At 46.2% G+C, this 25,011-nt stretch overlaps 2 protein-coding genes across 3 annotated transcripts in view; both read left to right on the plus strand.

The window, feature by feature from the left end:
• Nucleotides 1–3,949, plus strand: part of LOC132891072 (coiled-coil domain-containing protein 136-like) — a 91,752-nt gene extending 87,803 nt beyond the window's left edge. For both annotated transcript variants that reach the window (XM_060928549.1, XM_060928550.1), the window contains exon 9: nt 3,759–3,949. The gene's annotated coding sequence lies outside the window, so the exon portion shown is untranslated. The remainder of the gene's footprint in view (nt 1–3,758) is intronic.
• A 3,923-nt stretch (nt 3,950–7,872) lies between these two features.
• The window catches only part of LOC132889968 (filamin-C-like), a 77,200-nt gene continuing 60,061 nt past the window's right edge, over nt 7,873–25,011 (plus strand). The window contains exon 1 of the mRNA XM_060926770.1: nt 7,873–7,906. Coding sequence (XP_060782753.1) covers nt 7,873–7,906 — 34 coding nt within the window. The remainder of the gene's footprint in view (nt 7,907–25,011) is intronic.

Genomic DNA, 25,011 nt, shown 5'->3' on the forward strand with positions numbered 1-25,011 from the left:
CGCTACAAACCATCATTTTCTGCTGGAAATCAATGTCCAGTAAGTCCATACGGTTGTAGTGGATATTGAAGTCCAGTACAGACGAACAACACGCAAAAATACACACAAAAAACATAAAAAATGTGCACAGGTAGGGAGAGCTTGTAGCCGCAGCTGTTGTAGTAGAATTGTATACAGTAGGGTTTTCCAGAAGAAAAGGTAGAAGTAAAAGCAGAAGTAGAACCAGAAGTAGAAGTAGAAGGCGGAATATGACGTTTGACCGACAAGATGGCGTCTGTCACAATCTGGATCGGCTGTGATGTCACATGCAAGTGCTCCATTGCCAACATCATTGTTTCTCCCAGAGGGGGAAAGACGATGAGAGAAGGAGCAAGGATGAAGCTTGTTGTCACTAGCCAATCTTTGGGACAATATGGCCCCCACCCCTGACGCCAAGGCATCAACCTCAACCACAAACTGCTGGGACGGATCTGGAATGGTGAGTATAGGTGCTTACGCGAACCTTCGTTTGAGCTCGGAGAACGCCTTCTTGGCCCCTTCATCCCAGCTGAAAGGGACCTTGGTGGAAATTAGAGCCATGAAGGGCCCAGCCACCATACTAAAGTTCCTGATGAGTCGCCTGTAGAAATTCGCAAACCCAAGAAACCACTGGAGTTCTCACCAAGAGGATGGGGTGGGACAGTCAGCAACTGCCTTGAGTTTCAGGGGGTCCATCTGAATCTGTGTGGGGGAGATAATGAAACCCAGAAAGGAGACAGAACTTCTATGGAACTTGCATTTCTCAGCCTTAACAAAGAGTTTATTTTCCAGGAGTCGCTGAAGGACCTGCCTGACATGGATGCAGTCTTCATCAAGGGAGCGGGAAAAAAATTGTCCAAATAAACAAAAACGTTAAGGTAGTCCCTCAGGACATCATTAACGAGGGCCTGGAAAACTGCGGGAGCATTAGTCAGGCCGAACGGAACCACAAGCTATTCGTAGTGGCCTGTGGGGGTGTTAAACACCATGTTCCATTCGTCCCCTTCCCTGATCCTCACGAGGTGGTAAGCATTATGCAGGTCTAGCTTGGTGAAAATCTGGGCTCCCTGGAGTAACTTAAACGCCGTAGACACGAGAGGTAGGGGTAACGGTTCTTGATGGTGATGTCATTTAGCCCATGGTAATCAATGCAAGGGTGCAAGGATTTGTCCTTCTCCACAAAAAAAAAGAATCCTGCCCCCACAGGAGAAGAGGAGGGACAAATAATTCCAGCTGCTAAGGACTCAGTGATGTATTTATCCATGGCTTGCCTTTCAGAAGGAGAGAGAGAGTAAAGTTGCCCCTTAGGTGGTGCAGTCCCAGGGAGAAGGTCAATTCAACAGTCATAGGGCCTATGGGGAGGAAGGGAAACTGCTTGAGACTTGCTGAACACAGGTTTTAAGTCATTATACTCAGGAGGCACGTTAGAGAGGTCAGGATATTCACCGGTGGTGGGCTGGAGCAGCTCGGTATAAAGGAGGGCAGATCTCAGGCATGACAATAAACAGAATTGACTCCATCCTAAAATGGTGTTGTTAGTCCAGTTGACATGGGGGTTATGTAGAGTTAGCCAGGGCAGACCAAGAACTATGGGCACATGGGGATTACTAATGACAAAAACCTGGATGGATTCAGAGTGGTTGCCAGAAATTCTTAAGGTGACCAGGGCTGTTCTATGGGTTATGGTGGTCAGACCAGTACTGTTAAGGGTCAGGACAGTGAGGGACAGGTTCAGAGCCAGTAGTGGAATCCCCAGGTGCTTGGCAGTGGTCAAGCAGATCAGGTTTCTGTCAGCCCCTGAATCAATGAGTGCCTGGAGGTTGTGGGGCTGATTGCCATGGATAATGGCTACTGGGAGTAGCGGTCGATCGGTAGGGGGCTGTTTCTGGATATTGCCCACCAAGGCCCCTAAACTTACTGGTGGGCTCTACCTTTTAAAGGGCAAGATTGGCAGAAATGCCCCAGCTGTCCTTAGTAAAAAACATGCCCTCATATCCCAATGGTGCTGTCGTTCCTTAGGTGAGATGCGGACTTGGTCTACCTGCATTGGCTCAGCAGAAGGAATGGGAGGCTGAGGGGGAGCAAGACTAGTCAAGGTTCTCTCTTTCACCTGCTGTCTGATCTGGGAGTCAATATGACTGGCAAGGTCCATGAGACCGGGGAGATCAGGTGGCAGTTCTCGTGAGACCAGCTCATCCTTGATGGAGTCTGACAGCCCATTCAAAAATGTGTCAAACAAGGCACTCATTCCAGCCACAAGATACCGCCAAAGTGTGAAACTCAATCACATAGTCAAAAGCGGACCAGGCACCCTGCCGCAACCCCATGATTTCTCTTGCTGCCTCTCTGCCAGACAGAGAGCGATCAAAGGTTCACCTCATCTCCTCTGTGAAATCCTTGAAGCTGGTGCAGCATGGTGCATTGGTGTCCCACATAGCTGTTCCCCACTCCCTAGCTTTGCCAGTGAGGAGAGTGATGGTGTAGGCCACTTGGGAATGCTCTGTAGGGGAGGCCAGTGGTTGAAGCTCAAGGGTTAGTGAGCATTGAGATAAAAATGATCTGCAGGTACCTGGTTCTCCATCATATGGCTGTGGGGCAGGAAGTCTTGGCTTTCTGAAGAGGGCTGGAGCAGGAACTGGAGGAGTGGTAGGTGGAGGGGGTTGTGTAGGAGCAGACATTACTTGAAGCTGCTGTAGCTGAGTGGCAAGAAGATTGAGTGTCAGAGATGGTGACAAGGTTTTGATTCACCTGTTGGATGTCCTGTTGGTGGGTCCCAAGGAGAGCTCCCTGTTTCTGCACCGCTGCTCTTAGCTGAGTGAAATCTGCTGGGTCCATGTTGGCGAGACTGTGCTGTCAGGAATGGCGAGCTGAGGTGAAGTGAGGACCCAAAAGCAGACTCAGAAAACAGGCAGTGTAAAGAGAAAACTTCTTTAATGAAGTAGACAGCAGAAAGGCAAAAGGTACAGTAGGGCTCAGGCAAAAATCAGTAGTCAAAAAACAGGCCAGGAGGTCAAAAACACAGGAGCAGGTAGACATGATCAGGGACAAAAAACAGGACAGAAAAATCTTCACAAAAACTGATGAACACAGGGACAAGGGAAATCCAGGCAGAGGTAGCAAAAGACACAATTCAAAAGAACAGGCAGGCAAAAAACAGGGACAAAAAACTGGACAGAAAAACTTGACAAAAAACAAGGAAAAATTCAGGCAGGGGGAATCAAGAAGACACAATACCAATGAGCTGTAGCGAGGTGAGGAAAGTCTACAAGAGACAGTGTGGCAAATGGAGTCGCTCCAAACAGTTCTTAAAAAGCCCTGGCTGATGGGAGAGGAGTGGTAGCAGGTGTGGGAGTGCCGCTTCAGGAAATGGCCTTCAGCAAGGCAGGACTGAATTCCTGTCCTGGAGCCGGCCTGGAGCCGGCATGGAAGCCCCACAATCTAAGGCATGGATGGACTGGACCGGACTGTGACACTCGCTATCTGTTTAATTCACTAACTATCTGTTTAACTAGCTAACTGTGTTTAGTGAACAGTAATGCTCACTGTATTCAGGGAAGCTGAGAGCCTTGTGATGGTGAATAATTTATGATGTATGATGACACTGAGGAATGTGATATTTGATGAGGTTCATTTTCGGAGAACGATGGCGCATGCACACACACACACACACACACACACACACACACACACACACACACACACACTCATGGAATGATGGGAATTGTGTTTGTGTGTTTCAGGGAGTTAAAACGGACTCTGTGGATGTGAGAGAGTTATCAGTCGAAGTGTCGATCTCTTTGTTTAATTTTGGACCTTTTGACCCACAGACAGCTGATAATTTGACCTTTTGACCTTCACCATGATAACAGCACTCTTTGGGCTTTGGGTTCTTTGACTTTTTATTGAACAAAAGAACAGAAATGTGACTTTATTATTATTATTATTATTATTGTACTATTCTATTGTACTATTCTTTACACATTTTGTACAAAAGTTATTTACTAATTTACTAACAGATTTATATTTGGTTTGAAATCTAATTTATAATCTCAGCTCTTTGTTTTGTGAAGACATTAATTTATTCATCTATTTATCTTCAGTATTGTTGTGTTGTATAAATCAATCTGTTATATAGTGTAAGGTGTTTTTAATTAGTTAGTTTAGTATTAGCAAAAAAACAAAACAAAGCAAAAAAAAAAACACCCCAAAACAGGAGCCAGAGGTAAAAGCGTTTGCTATATTATTCCTGGTTTTTTTTTTTTTTGGTGTTTTTTACTCAAACTTCATCACTTTAATGCTTCATCCCAACACTAGAACACACAGCCTCGGGTCGAACATCACTTCTCAAACAGAGTGTTTATACAGGAGTGTGTATTACCCATAATGCACAAGCAGTGGCAAACACTTACAGAAAGTAGGACACAGGAAGTAAACACGAAGCCTCATGAACGCAGAAGCAGCTTCTAAAGACATCTGAAAAAAAAACTATCATGTAGTTTTCTAAAAAAAGAACAAAAAACTGAATAAGCATGATGACTCTGCATGTGTGTGTGTGTGTGTGTGTGTGTGTGTGGTCTGAGATATACGAATTGTTTCAAAAAATACACTTTATATAATAACGATAAATTCACCTCAGTAGTTTATATTACAAACACACACAGGGTTTATTACTGACCACTTATAGCACACTGACTATCAGAAGTGTGTTGATTATTTTCCTCGAACAGCACAACCCCAAGTGTTTTATTCCACTCAAACTACAGTAGTTTATCAGCAGTTTATATAAATAACTGTCATAAAACAGGAGTCAAGTGTGCTTTATTCACCAAAAAAATGTAAATAGAAAAAAATGACACTGTAGTACACTATAAATAAAAGTAATACTTTTATACAGAATAGATTTAAACAATTATTTTAATTATAATTTAAATCCTGAACCAGTAGGAAGGACTGATATCTTTGCTAAATTTGCACATTATAAGCATTAAATATTATTTAAAATATCAGGTTATGAGGTTACGAGATGGTCTTGAGCTCAAAGTTGTTCAGGTTCAAAAAGTTTGACTAACAGTAATTTTTTAAAAAAGGATTTAATGTCATTTTTAATCAGGACATTGAAGTGGATGTGATGATCACAGCGTGGGTGTGAGGGTTAAAGGGGTGGGGTTTAAACTTCAACATGAGGGTTAAAGGGGCGGAGTTTAAACTTCAGCGTGAGGGTTAAAGGGACGGAGTTAAAACTTCAGCGTGGGTGTGAGGGTTAAAGGGACGGAGTTTAAACTTCAACTTGAGGGTTAAAGGGGCGGAGTTTAAACTTCAGCGTGAGGGTTAAAGGGACGGAGTTTAAACTTCAGCGTGAGGGTTAAGGGACGGAGTTTAAACTTCAGCGTGAGGGTTAAAGGGACGGAGTTTAAACTTCAGCGTGAGGGTTAAGGGACGGAGTTTAAACTTCAGCGTGAGGGTTAAAGGGATGGAGTTTAAACTTCAGCGTGAGGGTTAAGGGACGGAGTTTAAACTTCAGCGTGAGGGTTAAAGGGATGGAGTTTAAACTTCAGCGTGAGGGTTAAAGGGACGGAGTTTAAACTTCAACTTGAGGGTTAAAGGGGCGGAGTTTAAACTTCAGCGTGAGGGTTAAAGGGACGGAGTTTAAACTTCAGCGTGAGGGTTAAGGGACGGAGTTTAAACTTCAGCGTGAGGGTTAAGGGACGGAGTTTAAACTTCAGCGTGAGGGTTAAGGGACGGAGTTTAAACTTCAGCGTGAGGGTTAAAGGGATGGAGTTTAAACTTCAGCGTGAGGGTTAAGGGACGGAGTTTAAACTTCAGCGTGAGGGTTAAAGGGACGGAGTTTAAACTTCAGCGTGAGGGTTAAAGGGGCGGAGTTTAAACTTCAGCGTGAGGATTAAAGGGGCGGAGTTTAAACTTCAGCGTGAGGGTTAAAGGGACAGAGTTTAAACTTCAGCGTGGGTGTGAGGGTTAAAGGGGCAGAGTTTAAACTTCAACGTGAGGATTAAAGGGGCGGAGTTTAAACTTCAGCGTGAGGATTAAAGGGATGGAGTTTAAACTTCAGCGTGAGGGTTAAAGGGACGGAGTTTAAACTTCAACGTGAGGGTTAAAGGGACGGAGTTTAAACTTCAGCGTGGGTGTGAGGGTTAAAGGGGCGGAGTTTAAACTTCAACGTGAGGATTAAAGGGGCGGAGTTTAAACTTCAGCTTGAGGGTTAAAGGGGCGGAGTTTAAACTTCAACGTGAGGGTTAAAGGGACGGATTTAAACTTCAGTGTGAGGGTTAAAGGGACGGAGTTTAAACTTCAACGTGAGGGTTAAAGGGGCGGAGTTTAAACTTCAACGTGAGGGTTAAAGGGGCGGAGTTTAAACTTCAGCGTGAGGGTTAAAGGGGCGGAGTTTAAACTTCAGCGTGAGCGTTAAAGGGGCGGAGTTTAAACTTCAACATGAGGGTTAAAGGGACGGAGTTTAAACTTCAGCGTGAGGGTTAAAGGGGCGGAGTTTAAACTTCAGCGTGAGGGTTAAAGGGACGGAGTTAAAACTTCAGCGTGAGGGTTAAAGGGGCGGAGTTTAAACTTCAACATGAGGGTTAAAGGGGCGGAGTTTAAACTTCAGCGTGAGGGTTAAAAGGATGGAGTTTAAACTTCAACGTGAGGGTTAAAGGGGCGGAGTTTAAACTAGAGCATGAGGGTTAAAGGGGCGGAGTTTAAACTTCAGCGTGAGGGTTAAAGGGATGGAGTTTAAACTTCAGCGTGGGTGTGAGGGTTAAAGGGACGGAGTTTAAACTTCAACGTGAGGATTAAAGGGGCGGAGTTTAAACTTCAGCGTGAGGGTTAAAGGGGCGGAGTTTAAACTTCAGCGTGAGGGTTAAAGGGACGGAGTTTAAACTTCAACGTGAGGATTAAAGGGGCGGAGTTTAAACTTCAGTGTGAGGGTTAAAGGGACGGAGTTTAAACTTCAACGTGAGGGTTAAAGGGGCGGAGTTTAAACTTCAACGTGAGGGTTAAAGGGGCGGAGTTTAAACTTCAGCGTGAGGGTTAAAGGGGCGGAGTTTAAACTTCAGCGTGAGGGTTAAGGGACGGAGTTTAAACTTCAGCGTGAGGGTTAAGGGACGGAGTTTAAACTTCAGCGTGAGGGTTAAGGGACGGAGTTTAAACTTCAGCGTGAGGGTTAAAGGGATGGAGTTTAAACTTCAGCGTGAGGGTTAAGGGACGGAGTTTAAACTTCAGCGTGAGGGTTAAAGGGACGGAGTTTAAACTTCAGCGTGAGGGTTAAAGGGGCGGAGTTTAAACTTCAGCGTGAGGATTAAAGGGGCGGAGTTTAAACTTCAGCGTGAGGGTTAAAGGGACAGAGTTTAAACTTCAGCGTGGGTGTGAGGGTTAAAGGGGCAGAGTTTAAACTTCAACGTGAGGATTAAAGGGGCGGAGTTTAAACTTCAGCGTGAGGATTAAAGGGATGGAGTTTAAACTTCAGCGTGAGGGTTAAAGGGACGGAGTTTAAACTTCAACGTGAGGGTTAAAGGGACGGAGTTTAAACTTCAGCGTGGGTGTGAGGGTTAAAGGGGCGGAGTTTAAACTTCAACGTGAGGATTAAAGGGGCGGAGTTTAAACTTCAGCTTGAGGGTTAAAGGGGCGGAGTTTAAACTTCAACGTGAGGGTTAAAGGGACGGATTTAAACTTCAGTGTGAGGGTTAAAGGGACGGAGTTTAAACTTCAACGTGAGGGTTAAAGGGGCGGAGTTTAAACTTCAACGTGAGGGTTAAAGGGGCGGAGTTTAAACTTCAGCGTGAGGGTTAAAGGGGCGGAGTTTAAACTTCAGCGTGAGCGTTAAAGGGGCGGAGTTTAAACTTCAACATGAGGGTTAAAGGGACGGAGTTTAAACTTCAGCGTGAGGGTTAAAGGGGCGGAGTTTAAACTTCAGCGTGAGGGTTAAAGGGACGGAGTTAAAACTTCAGCGTGAGGGTTAAAGGGGCGGAGTTTAAACTTCAACATGAGGGTTAAAGGGGCGGAGTTTAAACTTCAGCGTGAGGGTTAAAAGGATGGAGTTTAAACTTCAACGTGAGGGTTAAAGGGGCGGAGTTTAAACTAGAGCATGAGGGTTAAAGGGGCGGAGTTTAAACTTCAGCGTGAGGGTTAAAGGGATGGAGTTTAAACTTCAGCGTGGGTGTGAGGGTTAAAGGGACGGAGTTTAAACTTCAACGTGAGGATTAAAGGGGCGGAGTTTAAACTTCAGCGTGAGGGTTAAAGGGGCGGAGTTTAAACTTCAGCGTGAGGGTTAAAGGGACGGAGTTTAAACTTCAACGTGAGGATTAAAGGGGCGGAGTTTAAACTTCAGTGTGAGGGTTAAAGGGACGGAGTTTAAACTTCAACGTGAGGGTTAAAGGGGCGGAGTTTAAACTTCAACGTGAGGGTTAAAGGGGCGGAGTTTAAACTTCAGCGTGAGGGTTAAAGGGGCGGAGTTTAAACTTCAGCGTGAGGGTTAAAGGGGCGGAGTTTAAACTTCAACATGAGGGTTAAAGGGGCGGAGTTTAAACTTCAGCGTGAGGGTTAAAGGGGCGGAGTTTAAACTTCAGCGTGAGGGTTAAAGGGGCGGAGTTTAAACTTCAACATGAGGGTTAAAGGGGCGGAGTTTAAACTTCAGCGTGAGGGTTAAAAGGACGGAGTTTAAACTTCAACGTGAGGGTTAAAGGGGCGGAGTTTAAACTAGAGCATGAGGGTTAAAGGGGTGGAGTTTAAACTTCAGCGTGAGGATTAAAGGAATGGAGTTTAAACTTCAGCGTGGGTGTGAGGGTTAAAGGGACGGAGTTTAAACTTCAACGTGAGGATTAAAGGGGCGGAGTTTAAACTTCAGCGTGAGGGTTAAAGGGGCGGAGTTTAAACTTCAGCGTGAGGGTTAAAGGGACGGAGTTTAAATTTCAGCGTGGGTGTGAGGGTTAAAGGGACGGAGTTTAAACTTCAACGTGAGGATTAAAGGGGCGGAGTTTAAACTTCAGCGTGAGGGTTAAAGGGGCGGAGTTTAAGCTTCAGCGTGAGGGTTAAAGGGACAGAGTTTAAACTTCAGCGTGGGTGTGAGGGTTAAAGGGACGGAGTTTAAACTTCAACGTGAGGGTTAAAGGGGCGGAGTTTAAACTTCAGCGTGGGTGTGAGGGTTAAAGGGATGGAGTTTAAACTTCAACGTGAGGGTTAAAGGGGCGGAGTTTAAACTTCAGCGTGAGGGTTAAAGGGGCGGAGTTTAAACTTCAGCGTGAGGGTTAAAGGGGCGGAGTTTAAACTTCAGCATGAGGGTTAAAGGGGCGGAGTTTAAACTTCAGCGTGAGGGTTAAAGGGACGGAGTTTAAACTTCAGCGTGAGGGTTAAAGGGGCAGAGTTTAAACTTCAACGTGAGGGTTAAAGGGGCGGAGTTTAAACTTCAGCGTGAGGGTTAAAGGGATGGAGTTTAAACTTCAATGTGAGGGTTAAAGGGATGGAGTTTAAACTTCAACATGAGGGTTAAAGGGATGGAGTTTAAACTTCAGCGTGAGGGTTAAAGGGATGGAGTTTAAACTTCAATGTGAGGGTTAAAGGGACGGAGTTTAAACTTCAGCGTGAGGGTTAAAGGGATGGAGTTTAAACTTCAACATGAGGGTTAAAGGGACGGAGTTTAAACTTCAATGTGAGGGTTAAAGGGACGGAGTTTAAACTTCAGCGTGAGGGTTAAAGGGATGGAGTTTAAACTTCAATGTGAGGGTTAAAGGGACGGAGTTTAAACTTCAGCGTGAGGGTTAAAGGGATGGAGTTTAAACTTCAACATGAGGGTTAAAGGGATGGAGTTTAAACTTCAGCGTGAGGGTTAAAGGGATGGAGTTTAAACTTCAACGTGAGGGTTAAAGGGACGGAGTTTAAACTTCAGCGTGAGGGTTAAAGGGGCAGAGTTTAAACTTCAACGTGAGGGTTAAAGGGGCGGAGTTTAAACTTCAACGTGAGGGTTAAAGGGACAGAATTTAACCCTTTGGTGACTGACTCCTTGAAAATGGTTCCTCCAGGAACAATGACGTTTCAGTTGTCAAGACAACGGAAAAACTAAAATACAAGAGCATTTTGTTTTGTGCACAAGAGCATTGTGACGTATCTTTCTGTTTTTGTATTTTAGTTTTTCCCTTGTCTTGACAACTGAAACATCATCGTTCCTGGAGGAACCATTTTCAAGGGGTCAGTCACCAAAGGGTTAAACTTCAGCGTGAGGGTTAAAGGGGCAGAGTTTAAACTTCAGCGTGAGGGTTAAAGGGGCGGAGTTTAAACTTCAGCGTGAGGGTTAAAGGGACGGAGTTTAAACTTCAACGTGAGGGTTAAAGGGGCGGAGTTTAAACTTCAGCATGGGTGTGAGGGTTAAAGGGGCAGAGTTTAAACTTCAGCGTGAGGGTTAAAGGGGCGGAGTTTAAACTTCAGCGTGAGGGTTAAAGGGACGGAGTTTAAACTTCAACGTGAGGGTTAAAGGGGCGGAGTTTAAACTTCAGCGTGGGTGTGAGGGTTAAAGGGGCGGAGTTTAAACTTCAACGTGAGGGTTAAAGGGGCGAAGTTTAAACTTCAGCGTGGGTGTGAGGGTTAAAGGGGCGGAGTTTAAACTTCAGCGTGGGTGTGAGGGTTAAAGGCGCAGAGTTTAAACTTCAGCGTGGGTATGAGGGTTAAAGGGGCGGAGTTTAAACTTCAGCGTGGGTGTGAGGGTTAAAGGGGCGGAGTTTAAACTTCAGCATGGGTGTGAGGGTTAAAGGGGCGGAGTTTAAACTTCAGCGTGATGAAGAAATTCATGTCATTTCTCATTCACATGACTATAAAACTCAGAATTTCTCAGAACATTTTCATATCATCGTCTCCAGCAGGAGAGAAAAACAGACTGTCTGATTATTTCTGATTGATTTCTCACAGCATTCTCTCTAAATAAACTCACGGTGTAATAATTCAGTAGATAAGATTTTGCTGTGTTTGGTTTCGAGACAGCGCTCGGCCTTTCTGTGCTCCTTTAGAAAAGAGATTAAAACTCTGAATTTATTGTTTGTGCTTTGCATTTTATATTTTAAGAATGTTTTATTTAATTTGTATTTCTCTCCGTGGAATATATTGGTGTAATGAATACTGTTTCTAACATTGTTAATGTTTATAGATTTGTAAATGAGAGTGTTTTTGCTGACGCAGTGGCAGCTGATGGTGATTGTGATGTGTGTTGTGTAGATTGTAGTTAAAAATAATGAAATCGAATCCAGAAGAAGAGTAAAGAAAAGCAAAATAAAGCAATATTCTACTTTGTACCAATAGCACCATGAAAACCTCTACTCCTTTATGCTTCTGTCTCTTTATGTTTGTCATGTTAATAAATAAGAACATTGTGGATTTTAAGTTGTGTATTTTATTAAATACTGATTGTCAAATTGTAATGTGTGTTGTGTCTCTGTGCACTCGGATTAGCTGTAGTTTAGTGTTAGCACTCAGGAGTGTTACTGCTTATTAAAGATAATAAAAACGTAATTTCTCAGTAAATGTTTTTCATTGTGTCACTGAGGAGTTAATTAATGTACAGGTTTATTGGCTCACTGCCTCCACACTGAAGTGTGTATTAACTACACACATGGTCAGGAGTGTGTAGATTAGATTAGATTAGATTAGATTAGATTAGATTAGATTAGATTAGATTAGATTAGATTAGATAAAACTTTATTGATCCCTTTGGGAAGGTTCCCTCAGGGAAATTAAGATTCCAGCAGCATCATTACAGATAAACAGAGAAAAGAAATAGAGAAAAACTTCTAGATAAATTAAAATAAATTAAGTATTTACATATACAAATATAAAAAGAATAAGATATGGGGAAGAGAGGAGGGGGGAGGGGGGAAGGAAGGAAAGAACACCCCCCCGCTGTACTGCAGCATTCTGGCTGTGTATTAGCCTGCGACTGCTTTGGAATGTTCCTGCTGTCCAGAACATTCAGAAATCCAACATGCTGTGAGTAAACCCATCTCACACCGACCCATCTGACTGTAAGGCTCATCATCACATCATTTTAACTCATGATCCTGCCTCCTGATGCTGGAATTACAGCTCAGACACCAGTTTAATCGCATGCCGTAAACCTCACTGCTCACTCGGGTCTCCAGCGTCACTGTGTTTCCTCTTTCTCCAGTTACACACAGCTTCTCTCTGCATTAGTAACTTGCTTCAGTGAGAATTTCTACTGAACTGTAATGCAGAAGTTTAATACAACAGTCTGAGCAATAAAACACAACGATGATGAACAAAAAAATCACTTTAAACTTAAAGTTTTAATTTATATTTTCTTTTATGGGCGGCACGGTGGTGTAGTGGTTAGCGCTGTCGCCTCACAGCAAGAAGGTCCTGGGTTCGAGCCCCGGGGCCGGCGAGGGCCTTTCTGTGTGGAGTTTGCATGTTCTCCCCGTGTCCGCGTGGGTTTCCTCCGGGTGCTCCGGTTTCCCCCACAGTCCAAAGACATGCAGGTTAGGTTAACTGGTGACTCTAAATTGACCGTAGGTGTGAATGTGAGTGTGAATGGTTGTCTGTGTCTATGTGTCAGCCCTGTGATGACCTGGCGACTTGTCCAGGGTGAACCCCGCCTTTCGCCCATAGTCAGCTGGGATAGGATCCAGCTCGCCTGCGACCCTGTAGAACAGGATAAAGCGGCTACAGATGATGAGATGAGATTAGATTTTCTTTTATAAAATTACAATAAATTAAATATATAATTATGAAACCTATTTATGTACATTTGTATTAAGTTCTATCTTGAACTAGTCTTGTTCTTTTGGCAGATAATTTTTCTCCTTGTAAGGATTTATTTGTAGAAAGATGCAGTGATCTTGACTGAAATGTGTGAAAGATTCTAAATACACACTGAATAATCAGATATTTATAATAATCTCATTATATAGCTTTAAATAAAAAATATTTTCATTTGATAAGATTTTTGCAGTGGAATAATTGTGTTGCTCTAGTTTACACCTACACACATTTTATGATTTATTGAGCTCATCAGCGAGTCTCCTGTGTCATTTCTGTGAAACAGACTCTGGTGTGTTTTTATATTTCATGTGTTTGTGCTGCAGTGAAACTGACAGAGTCATTCTTCATAATTCAGTATTGTTAGAATGTTAGACATAGTAGGTTTAATCAGTGTTCACTCACTAACTGACTTCCTTTTGATTAAAAAATAATAAACTTGGTGATTTATACTCGTTTCGTCTCGGCTTCTTCCGCTTTATCTGGGACCGGGTAGCGGAGGCAAAAGTCTAAGCATGGAAGCCCAAACTTCCCTTTCCCCAGACACCTCGGCCAACTCCTCGGGAAGAACACCGAGGCGTTTCCAGGCCAGCCGAGAGACATAGTCCCTCCAGCGTGTCCTGGGTTTTCCCCGGGGCCTCCTCCCGGGGGGACATGCCTGGAATACCTCCCCAGGGAGGCGTCCAGGAGGCATCCGAAAAAGATGCCCGAGCCACCTCAGCTGGTTCCTCTTGATGTGGAGGAGCAGTGGCTCTACTCCGAGCTCCTCCCGAGTGACTGTGCTTCTCACCCTATCTCTAAGGGAGCGCCCAGCCACCCTGCGAAGGAAACTCATTTCGGCTGCTTGTATCCGCAATCTTGTTCTTTCGGTCATTACCCAAAGCTCATGACCATAGGTGAGAGTCGGAATGTAGATCGACCGGTAAATTGAGAGCTTTGCCTTTTGGCTCAGCTCCTTCTTCACCACGATGGACCGGTAAAGCGACCGCATCACTGCGGAGGCTGCACCGATCCGCCTGTCGATCTCACGCTCCATCACTCACTCATGAACAAGATCCCGAGATACTTAAACTCCTCCACTTGAGGCAGGACTTCTCCACCAACCTGAAGAGGGCAAGCCACCCTTTTCTGGTCGAGAACCATGGCCTCGGACTTGGAGGTGCTGATTCTCATCCCAGCCGCTTCACACTCGACTGCAAACTGCCCCAGTGCATGCTGGAGGGTCCTGGTTTGAAGAAGCCAACAGGACAACATCATCCACAAAAAGCAGAGATGAAATCCTGTGGTTCCCAAACAGGATTCCTTCCGGCCTCTGGCTGGGCCTAGAAATTCTGTCCATAAAAATTATGAACAGAACCGGTGACAAAGGGCAGCCCTGCTGGAGTCCAACATGCACTGGGAACAGGTCTGACTTACTGCCGGCAATGCAAACCAGACTCTTGCTCCATTTGCATAGGGACCGGACAGCCCTTAGCAAAGAGCCCCGAACCCCATACTCCCGAAGCACCCCCCACAGAATACCACAGGAGACATGGTCGAATGCCTTCTCCAGATCCACAAAGCATATGTGGACTGGTTGGGCAAACTCCCATGAACCCTCGAGCACCCTATGAAGGGTATAGAGCTGGTCCAATGTTCTGTGACCAGGACGAAAACCGCATTGTTCCTCCTGGATCCGAGGTTAGAATTCTCCTCTCCAGTACCCTGGAGTAAACCTTCCCTGGGAGGCTGAGAAGTGTGATTCCCCTATAATTGGAGCACACTCTCCGGTCCCCTTTCTTAAAAAGAGGGACCACCACCCCAGTCTGCCACTCCAGGGGGACTGTCCCTGACCGCCACGCGATGTTGCAGAGGCGTGTCAACCAAGACAGCCCCACAACATCCAGAGACTTGAGATACTCAGGGTGGATCTCATCCACCCCCGGTGCCTTGCCACCAAGGAGCTTGCAAACCACCTCAGTGACTTCGGCTTGGGCAATGGACGAGTCCACCTCTGAGTCATCAGCCTCAGTCTCCTCAATGGAAGACATGATGGTGGGATTGAGGAGATCCTCAAAGTATTCCTTCCACCGCCTGATAATGTCCCCAGTCGAGGTCAACAGCTCTCCACCCGCACTGTAAACAGTGTTGGCAGAGTACTGCTTCCCCCTCCTGAGGTGCCGGATGGTTTGCCAGAATTTCTTCAAGGCCGACCGACAGTCCTTCTCCATGGCCTCCCCGAACTCCTCCCAGTTCCGAGTTTTTGCCTCTGCAACTGCCCGAGCTGCAGCACGCCTGGCCTGCCGATACCCGTCAGCTGCCTCAGGAGTCCCGGAGGTCAACATAGCCCCTCCTACAACTGCCACCTTATTGTGGTGAAGGGGTTTGTGTGCTTGAATGATCCTAGGAGCTATGTTGTCGGGGGCATTATGCCCCTGTCAGGGTTTCCCAAGGCAGACAGGTCCTAGGTGACAGGCCAGACCAAAAGCAGTTCACCAAAACCCTTATGGAGAAACAACCAAGGACCGTGACATCGCCTGGTATGGCACAGCCAGGGCCCCACCCTGGAGCCAAGCCCGGGGTTGGGGCTCGTATGCGAGTGCTTGGTGGCCGGGCCTTTGCCCATGGGGCCCGGCTGGGCTCAGCCCAAAGAGGTGACGTGGGCCCGACCTCCTGTGGGTTCACCACCCACAGAGGTAGCAGTAGGGGACTGCTGCAGTGTGGATTGGGTGGCAGTCGAAGGCAGGGGCCTCGGCGACCTGATCCCCAGACACAGCGGCTAGCTGTTGGGTGATTTATACATTAAATATAAATATCACTGTAGCGAGACCCTGATGTGGGTGGAGCACAGAAGCACAGCGGGTGGCTGTTTGCCTTTCAAGTGTGTTTCTTTTATCTTTGTTTTTCAGCATTGGGCTCAAAACCTCTCACTCTCTCACATGCGTGCACACACACAGGCTATCATCGAGCCTTTGGCGCCGTCCTCCCTTTCTCACTCTCCTTTTATTGGGCACAGTCACTGAAGGAGACACACAAACACATGTTAATTGATAACAGGTGTAGTGACACGACCCCTCACCTTCCCTGACTCCGCCCTCCATTCACAGACCGACACTCGGCCACACCCCCGCTGCCACATGCCCCCACTGCCCAATTCAGGCCAGGGAGCTGTCCGGCCTGAAGTCCACCACCACCATCTGTGCCCCCGGCCTGTGGACCACCTTGAATTTAAGTGGCTGGAATGCAAGATACCAATGGGTGATCCATGCATTGGCATCCTTCATGCGGTGGAGCCACTGGAGGGGTGCGTGGTCTGAACAGAGGGTGAAAGGGTGCCCCAGCAGGTAGTACCAGAGGGCAAGGACTGCCCGCTTGATGGCTAGGCACTCTTTTTCGATTGTGCTGTACCTGCCTTCCTGCATTGACAGCTTCCGGCTAATGTACAGCATGGGACTCTCCTCCCCCTCCACCTCCTGGGACAGAATGGCCCCCAGCCCTCTGTCCAACACGTCTGTCTGCAAAATAAAGGGGAGAGAAAAGTCAGGGGAGTGTAACAGTGGCCCCCCACACAGTGCAGCCTTTACCTTAGAGAAAGCCTTTTGGCATTGCTCCGTCCACTGGACTGGGTCTGGTGCTCCCTTTTTAGTGAGATCCGTCAGCAGGCTGGTGACATCCGAATAATTAGGTATGAACCTCTGATAGTAGCCAGCCAGCCAGCCCCAGGAACTGTCTCACCCCCTTTTTGGTCTTGGGCCTCTGGCAAGCTGCAATTGCTGCCATCTTATTAATTTGTGAATCACCTGGCCATGGCCCAAGTGGAAACCCAGATACCGTACTTCCACCCGCCCAATCGCACATTTCTTTGGGTTGGCTGTGAGACCTGCCCGCCTCAGCGACGGCCCTAAGGTGTTCAAGGTGCCGCGGCCAGTCATTACTGTAGATGATAATGTCATCCAGATATGCAGCTGCATAGGTGGTGTGGGGGCGGAGGACCCTGTCCATAAGCCGCTGGAACATAGTGGGCACCCTAAACAGCCCAAAAGGAAGTGTGAAGAATTGGTGTAAGCCAAACGGTGTGGAAATGGCCGTTTTCTCTTGGGACAGAGGAGCCAAGGGGATCTGCCAATATCCCTTCATTAAATCCAATAAAATGAATAAAAATGAGCAGCGCCTAATCGATCGAGCAACTCGTCAATGCGAGGCATTGGGTACGCATCAAATTTAGACACCGCGTTGACTTTCCTATAGTCCACACAGAACTGGACTGACCCATCGGTCTTGGGGACCAGGACCACTGGGCTGCTCCAGTCGCTGTGGGACTCCTTGATTATGCCCATTTCGAGCATGGCTTCAAGTTCATTCCAGACCACCTTTTTTTTGTGTTCAGGCAGATGGTAAGGGCGGCTGTGCACTACCATCCCCAGGGGCATCTCAATGTGGTGTTCTATGAGGTGGGTGCAGCCGGGCAGGGGTGAAAATACATCAGAAAATTCTTTCTGCAATTGGGTTACCTCTGTGAGCTGGGTCGGGGAGAGGTGGTCTCCACAGGGCACCGGAGCGATGGGCAATGTCAATTTTCTTTTTTGAACCTCTGGCCCCAGCTCCGCCTTCTCTGGAATTACTGACACCAATGCCACGAGGACCTCCTCATTCCAATGTTTTAATAGATTGAGGTGATAAATTTGTAATGCCCCACCCCTGTCCGTTTGCCTCACCTCATAGTTGACATCCCCTACTCGCCTTGTGACCTCGAAGGGACCTTGCCACTTGGCGACCAATTTGGAGCTCGACGTGGGCAGTAATATGAGTACTTTGTCTCCCAGTGTGAACTCCCTAAGGCATGTGCCCCTGTTGTACAGTTGGGCTTAACGTTCTTGTGCCTGCCGCAAATTCTCCTGGGTTAAGTGTGTGAGTGTGTGGAGTTTGGCGCACAGGTCAAGAACATATTGAATTTCATTCTTACTAGGTGAAGGTCCCTCCTCCCAATTTTCATGTAGCATGGCCAAAATGCCATGCAGCTTACGCCCATATAACAACTCAAATGGTGAAAATCCTGTGGAGGCTTGCAGGACCTCTCATACTGCAAATAACAGGGGCTCGAGCCACTTATCCCAATTATGTGCAGCTTCACTTATGAACTTCCAAATTATATTTTTGAGAGTTTGATTGAACCGTTCTACTAAGCCATCCATTTGTGGGTGATAGACGCTGGTGCGGATAGGCTTAATCCCCAGTAACCCATACAGCTCGCGCAGTGTGCGTGACATGAATGTAGTGCCTTGGTCTGTCAGGATTTCTTTCGGAATCCCGACCCGGGAGATAAAGTGGGAGAATGCTTCTGCTATACTGCGTGCTGAGATATTGCGGAGAGGAACTGCTTCCGGATATCGCATTGCATAGTCCACCAGAACTAAAATAAAGCGATATCCCCATGCTGACCGATCTAATGGCCCAATGAGATCCATCCCAATTCTTTCAAAAGGGGTCTTGATTAAAGGGAGAGGGCACAAAGGCGCTTTTGGAGTGGCCGTGTGATTTACTAATTGGCATTCGCAGCATGCTGCACACCACTGACGGACATCCCTGCTAATCCCTGGCCAATAGAACCAGGCCATTATTCGGGCTAGTGTCTTATCCTGCCCTAAGTGTCCGGCCATGGGATTAAAGTGAGCCGCCTGGAATATGAATTCCCGGTGGCTCTTTGGAATTAATAGCTGCATTATCTTTTCACCAGTTTGAGTGTCCTGCGTCACTTGGTATAACCTATCCTTAATAATAGCAAAGTAGGGGAAGGTCGGCGTCGCATTTGGCTGGAGAATTTGACCATCGATTACTCTCACTTGGTCAAATGCATGCCGCAGAGTCCCGTCTCACGACTGCTTTAATGGGAAATCCACAAGGGAATCCCCGAGAGAGGGAGGAGGGGCGGGGCGCTCCTCACTCTGCATATCGCCTTGATGCGGTGCTGACGTAGACGGCTCTGTGACAGCTTCTCCCACCAATGCTACTCCGGGGCTTTCCCCAGATGAATTCCTGCAGCACCCACTCTTCACTATGTGCATCATTAACTCCTTAAAACCCAGCCAATCAGTCCCCAAAATTAGCGAGTGGGTAAGACAAGGGTTAACCGCTGCCTTTACACTATGCTTTTCCTCTCGAAATAGAATGTGCATGGACACTAAAGGGTAGTTGTGAACATCCCCGTGCACACACGACACCACCATTTGTGCTCTCCCCAATGCCTCACCTTGCACCAGGCTTTGGTGGATTGAGGTCTGGTTACAGCCGGAATCCACCAAAGCCTAATACGTATCCCCTTGGACACTTACCGGTATTCAATACACTCCGACCCGATCGAGGGCGGTTTCTGGCGCGTCGGGGACTCCGACCACCATGCCCACCTCCATCGCGGAGCACTGATGTTGGAGATGTCCCGGCTCCCCGCAGTGCCAGCACACTGGCCCAGGCTCTTCCTCTGCACTGGTGTTACAGACATAACTCACTTGAGGGGGAGGAGACACAGACAAGGAAGGGGGAAATGGGAGGACACCATGGGTGCACCAGGCCGGCTGGGGGGGAGCCAACCCCTACCTCCGCGGTGGGGGAATGGGGCGAGGATGGGAAGCAGAGGGAGAGGGAGAGATAGAAGAGAGAGGAGAAGAGGAGACATGCTGTCCTGCCGTCGGAACTACCGCCATGTGGTCCTCTGCCAGCTCAATTGCCTGGTCCAGCAAAGGCAGTCAATGACACTGGACCCACTCCACCATTCCTTCTGGAAGTCGCGCGACAAATTGCTCCAGTGTCACCAGGTCGATCACTCCCTCGGCGTTGCGGTTGTCTGCCCTCAGCCACCACCAGCAGGCATCCCGGAGTTGCTGCCTGAATTCAAACAGCCGGCCAACCTCCTCCAAGCGCAGTGAGCGGAAGTGCTGCCATTGTTGCTCTGGGAAGCGGCCGACACGCTAGAGGATGGCTCTTCAAAGGTCTGCATACACGAGCCGGCTGTCGGCGGGGAGCTGCAGCACAGCCAGTTGCGCATCGCCTGTCAGCAGATGGAGGAGGCACGCTGCACGCTGCTCCACTGGCCAACCCCACGCCTCCACTGCCTGCTTGAAGAGTGTGAGGAAGGCTTCCGGGTCATCGTGCAGACCCATCTTTGTTAGGGTGAGGTGGGAAGGGTCCTCTCCGGTGGCGGTCATGGGCCCCGCCGATGTGAGCAGGTGCCGGAACGCCTGGCGGTCCTCCTGTTGGGCCAGCACCAAGGCTTCAAACCGTTGTTCTTGCTCCTTTCGGAGGGCGACCAGCACTTGGTGCTGGTTCTGCTGGGCTGTGGCGAGGGCATGGATCAGGTCCTTGAATGGCAAGGACTCCATGGGGCTGTTCCCTTCTGCACTCTTCCCGGGTTTCAGCACCACTGTAGCGAGACCCTGATGTGGGTGGAGCACAGAAGCACGGCAGGTGGTTGTTTGCGTTTAAAGTGTGTTTCTTTTATTTTTGCTTTTCAGCAAAGGGCTCAAAACCTCTCACTCTCTCACACGTGTGCGCACACACACAGGCTATCATCGAGCCCTCGGTGCCGTCCTCCCCTTCTCATTCTCCTTTTATCAGGCACAGTCACTGAAGGAGACACACAAACACACGTTAATTGATAACAGGTGTAGTGACACATCCACTCACCTTCCCTGACTCTGCCCTCCATTCACAGACTGACGCTCAGCCATGTCCTTGCTGCCACAATCAGGTTTATTCTGTAAACTGTGTTTAGTACTCTGAGTTAAAAAGGGAAACAACAGAGATGTTTTTTTGGAGAAGTTTCTCTGTGTGTGTGTGTGTGTGTGTGTCTGTGGTTTATTAATAACTCTCCAGGCTGGAAGTGGACCCTGTGGGTTTCCCAGCAGTCTGACAGAGTCTCCCATTTATTCACCTGCTCTGCTTTATGACATCATTGTGTATGATAACGATGCTGATTCGTCACTTCCGAGGACCAGAGACGTGATGTCAGTGACACAAATCAACCATGATGACTCTGTTTGAACTTTACTGACTTAAATATAGACTGATGATTTTGTGAGGTTTAATACTGAAGACATCAACACTATGAAATAACATCTGGAACATATCTGGAATTATGTGGTAAACAAAAAAGTGTTTAAAAAAACAAAATGTTTGATATTTTAGATTCTTTAGCATATCCAATGTTTCCCTTGATGACGCTTTACACACTCATCATTCTCTTAACCAGCTTCATGAGGGAGTCACCTGGAACACTTTTCAATTAACAGCTGTGTTTCATCGAAAGGTCGTTAGTGGACAAGTTTCTTACCTTCTTAATGAGTCTGAGCTCAAACAGTAAATAATAAAAATACAGTGAATAGCTCTATAACACAACTGTAGTAATCCACATTATGCCAAGAACTGAACAACTAAGTAAAGAGAAATGACATCCATCATTACTTTAAGACACTTTCAAGTCAAGTCAAGTTTATTTGTATGGTGCTTTTAACAACAGACACTGTCAAAAAGCAGCTTTACAGAAAATTAAAGACTTTAAACAAATGAACTAATTTTATCTCTAATAAATTTATTTATCCCTGATGATGAACCCTGAGGTGACGGTGTTAAAGGAAAAACTCCTTCAGACTCCATGAGGAAGGAACCTCGAGAGGAACCAGACTCTAAAGGGAACCCATCCTTATCTGGGTGATAACAGATAGCATGATTATAAATGGCTCACTTCTATAACTGTGTCCTACAGAGTCACAAAGTACAACTGTGTCATCAGGAAATACATTATAGTTTAACAGGAAGTCTATTTTGTTGAAGTTATCAACTGTTCATTGATGGAGACCTGAGTGTAAAACTGTTCATGACAACTGCAGTCCTAAAGTTATCATGGTGATTGCCATCCTAAACCATCAGAGCAGAACTGTAAGAGTCCAGAGCGTCTTCTAAGTGTGACTTTCGACTGTCCATGTGGGGGCTGTCCTCCACAGGAGCGATGTGATGAGACTCCAGCCAGAAGTCGGGCATCAGGATGGATCAGGCAGGTCTGAGGAGCAGGAGAGGTTCAGCATCTTACTGGTACATCAGGTGTGACATGTAACTCGACATGTACTCAGTGCAATATGTATCCTGTTCCTACTTATTCAGGTGACATTGGGCATACCTAACAACCTGTGTTTTCTCTCTCTCTCTCTCTCTCTCTCTCCCCCCAAATCTGTCCCTCTGAGTTACATGTCAATCCTGGGATCGAGATGCTGAACCTCTACTGCTCCTCGGACCTGCCTGATCCATCCTGGTGCCCTGTGTTTGGTTGGAGTCTCATCGCATCGCTCCTATGGAGCACGGCCCCATGAGGACAGTTGAAAGTCACACCTGGAGGATGCTCTGGACTCTTACAGTAATGCTTTTATGGCTAAGGACTACAGTTGGCTTGCTAACTTTAGGACTGCAGTTGTCATGAACAGTTTTGCACTTAAGTTTCCATCAATGAAGAGTTTATAACATCAACAAAACTGACTTCATGTTAAAACTGTTAATATTATAGTCAGGCTGTCTATTGTTGCCCAAATGAGGATGGGTTCCCTTTTGAGTCTGGTTCCTCTCGATGTTTCTTCCTCATGTCGTCTGAGGGAGTTTTTCCTTGCCACCGTCGCCACAGGCTTCATCATTGGGGATAGATTAGGGATAAAATTAGCTCATGTTTTAAGTTGTTCAAATTCTGTAAAGCTGCTTTGCGACAATGTTTATTGTTAAAAGCGCTATACAAATAAACTTGACTTGACAGAGAGAGAGAGAGAGAGAGAGAGAGAGAGAGAGAGGTTGTTAGGTATGCCCAGTGTCACCTAATGGATAAAAACAGGATACATTGTGCGCTGAGTGCAAGCAGGGACTCCAGTGAGACTAAATATAACAGCATAACTAAAAGGGAGAGCCAGAAGGTAACACAGTCATGAGGGAGCCCAGTGACATAAAGTAGCAGCCACTACACCATCAACAAACCCGAGTGAGTGGGGGTGGGGTGGGGTGGGGGCACAGCATCCATACATCCCAGTTTACCAAAACACTCTGTGTCTGAGGATCCTCCAGATCTACACCTTTACCTCATAAACACCATTAACAAAAGGCTTGACTAAACAGATATGTTTTCAGCCGAGACTTAAACGCTGAGACTGTGTCTGATTCCCAAATACTACTTGGAAGGCTGTTTCATAACTGTGGGGCTTTGTAAGAAAAGACTCCGCCCCCTGATGTAGCCTTCACTATACGAGGTACCAGTGGATAGCCTGCACCTTTTGATCTAAGTAGGCGTGGCGGGTCATAGAGGAGCAGAAGTTCACTCAGGTACTGTGGTGCGAGACCATTCAGTGCTTTAAAGGTCAATAGTAGTATTTTATAATCAATACGAAATTTGATTGGGAGCCAATGCAGTGTGGATAAGACAGGGGTGATGGGGTCATATTTTCTAGTTCTAGTAAGGACTCTTGCTGCTGCATTTTGAACTAACTGGAGCTTGTTTTTGCACTTATTGGAACATCCAGACAGTAAGGCATTACAATAATCCAACCTGGAGGGAACGAAAGCGTGAACTAGTTTTTCTGCATCATGTGGTGACATTATATTTCTTATATTAGCAATATTTCTGAGATGAAAGAAAGCTATCCGGGTAATGTTATCAATGTGAGTTTCGAATGAAAGACTGGGGTCAATAATCACTCCGAGGTCTTTTACTGCTGCACGTGAAGAAACAGAAAGGCCATCCAGAGTTACTGTGGAATCAGAAAACTTACTTCTAGCTGTATGTGGTCCTAGCACAAGTACTTCAGTCTTGTCAGAGTTAAGCAGAAGGAAGTTAATAAGCATCCAGTGTCTAATGTCCTTCACACATTCCTCAATTCTATTAAGCTGGTGTCTCTCATCAGGTTTTGCAGAAACATGCAACTGTGTGTCATCAGCATAACAGTGGAAACTAATACAATGTTTATGAATAATATCACCCAGAGGGAACATATATAAAGAAAAAAGCAGTGGACCCAAGACAGAACCTTGTGGAACACCAAACTTTACCTCAGTATGTCTAGAAAAATCACCATTTACATCAACATACTGATAGCAATCATTGAAATAAAACCTGAGCCAGGAGAGGGCCGTTCCCTTAACTCCCACAACATTTTCTAGTCTATCCAGAAGAATGGAATGATCAATGGTATCAAATGCTGCACTAAGGTCAAGCAACACAAGCAGCGAGACACAGCCCTGATCAGACGCCAACAGTAGGTCGTTTACTACGTTAACCAGAGCTGTCTCTGTGCTATGGTCTCAGTGCTCAGGTATAAATCCTGACTGATACATTTCATTATCACATATTATTTAAGACATGAAGTGATTTTTAGTTAATAAAAATAAAGAAAAATGCTGACTTAAAAGGTGTGTCCAACCTGTTACTGTACATCTACAAACGGCTCATATTTGTGAATCAACTTTCAGTGTTCACCTAAAGGTGTCGACTCATTCCATCATGACTCCACCCCTCCTGAAAAAGAGCACTGTGAAGTTCTGTATGTCCACAATAAACTCTGTATTCTTTTTCTCAGTCAGATTGTATGACCTTTTAAAAAAATCTGTAAAAAAAAATAAATGATTGAAAGAGTTTACAGTGATGACAGACTGGATGAGTTTATTTACCCTAAAGTCAGAACCACAATTTAAAAGCTGTGATTACTCTGACACATCAAGCTTCAAATTTATTTGTTTACTGGTTTTATTGATTCTGGCAATTAAGTTCTGCATTTATTTGCATTCCTTATTCGTGACCAGAGGGTTATAAGTTATTATCTCATCTGGCTGACAGGTGATGAGTTTAGCCCATCGTGTGTTGTCTGTCATCTGTCCGGCGTCATCCACATTGCATGAAAATTGCTTCTTCTCTCTCAATTCTTCACCGATTTTTATTCTTTTTAGCAGGATGGTAGGTCTGCCTGGGGTGTATATAGCTTCTACCCAAATTTGCATAATTGCACTTAATAATGAAGATACGGAGTAATTAAACCCTAACGAGCAGTTTCCACACAAATCGATTCTTCTCCTTCAATTCTTCACTGATTTTGATTCTTTCTGGGATGAAAATAGGGGAACCTAGGGTGCATATAACCTCTACCCAGATTTGCTTCATTACAATTATTAATGAAGTTATGGACTAATTAAGCCTTAATGAACAGTTCAACAAAAATCGCTTCTTCTCGGTCAATTCCT

Source organism: Neoarius graeffei, chromosome 8 (assembly GCF_027579695.1).
Source record: "Neoarius graeffei isolate fNeoGra1 chromosome 8, fNeoGra1.pri, whole genome shotgun sequence".
NCBI lineage: Eukaryota > Metazoa > Chordata > Actinopteri > Siluriformes > Ariidae > Neoarius > Neoarius graeffei.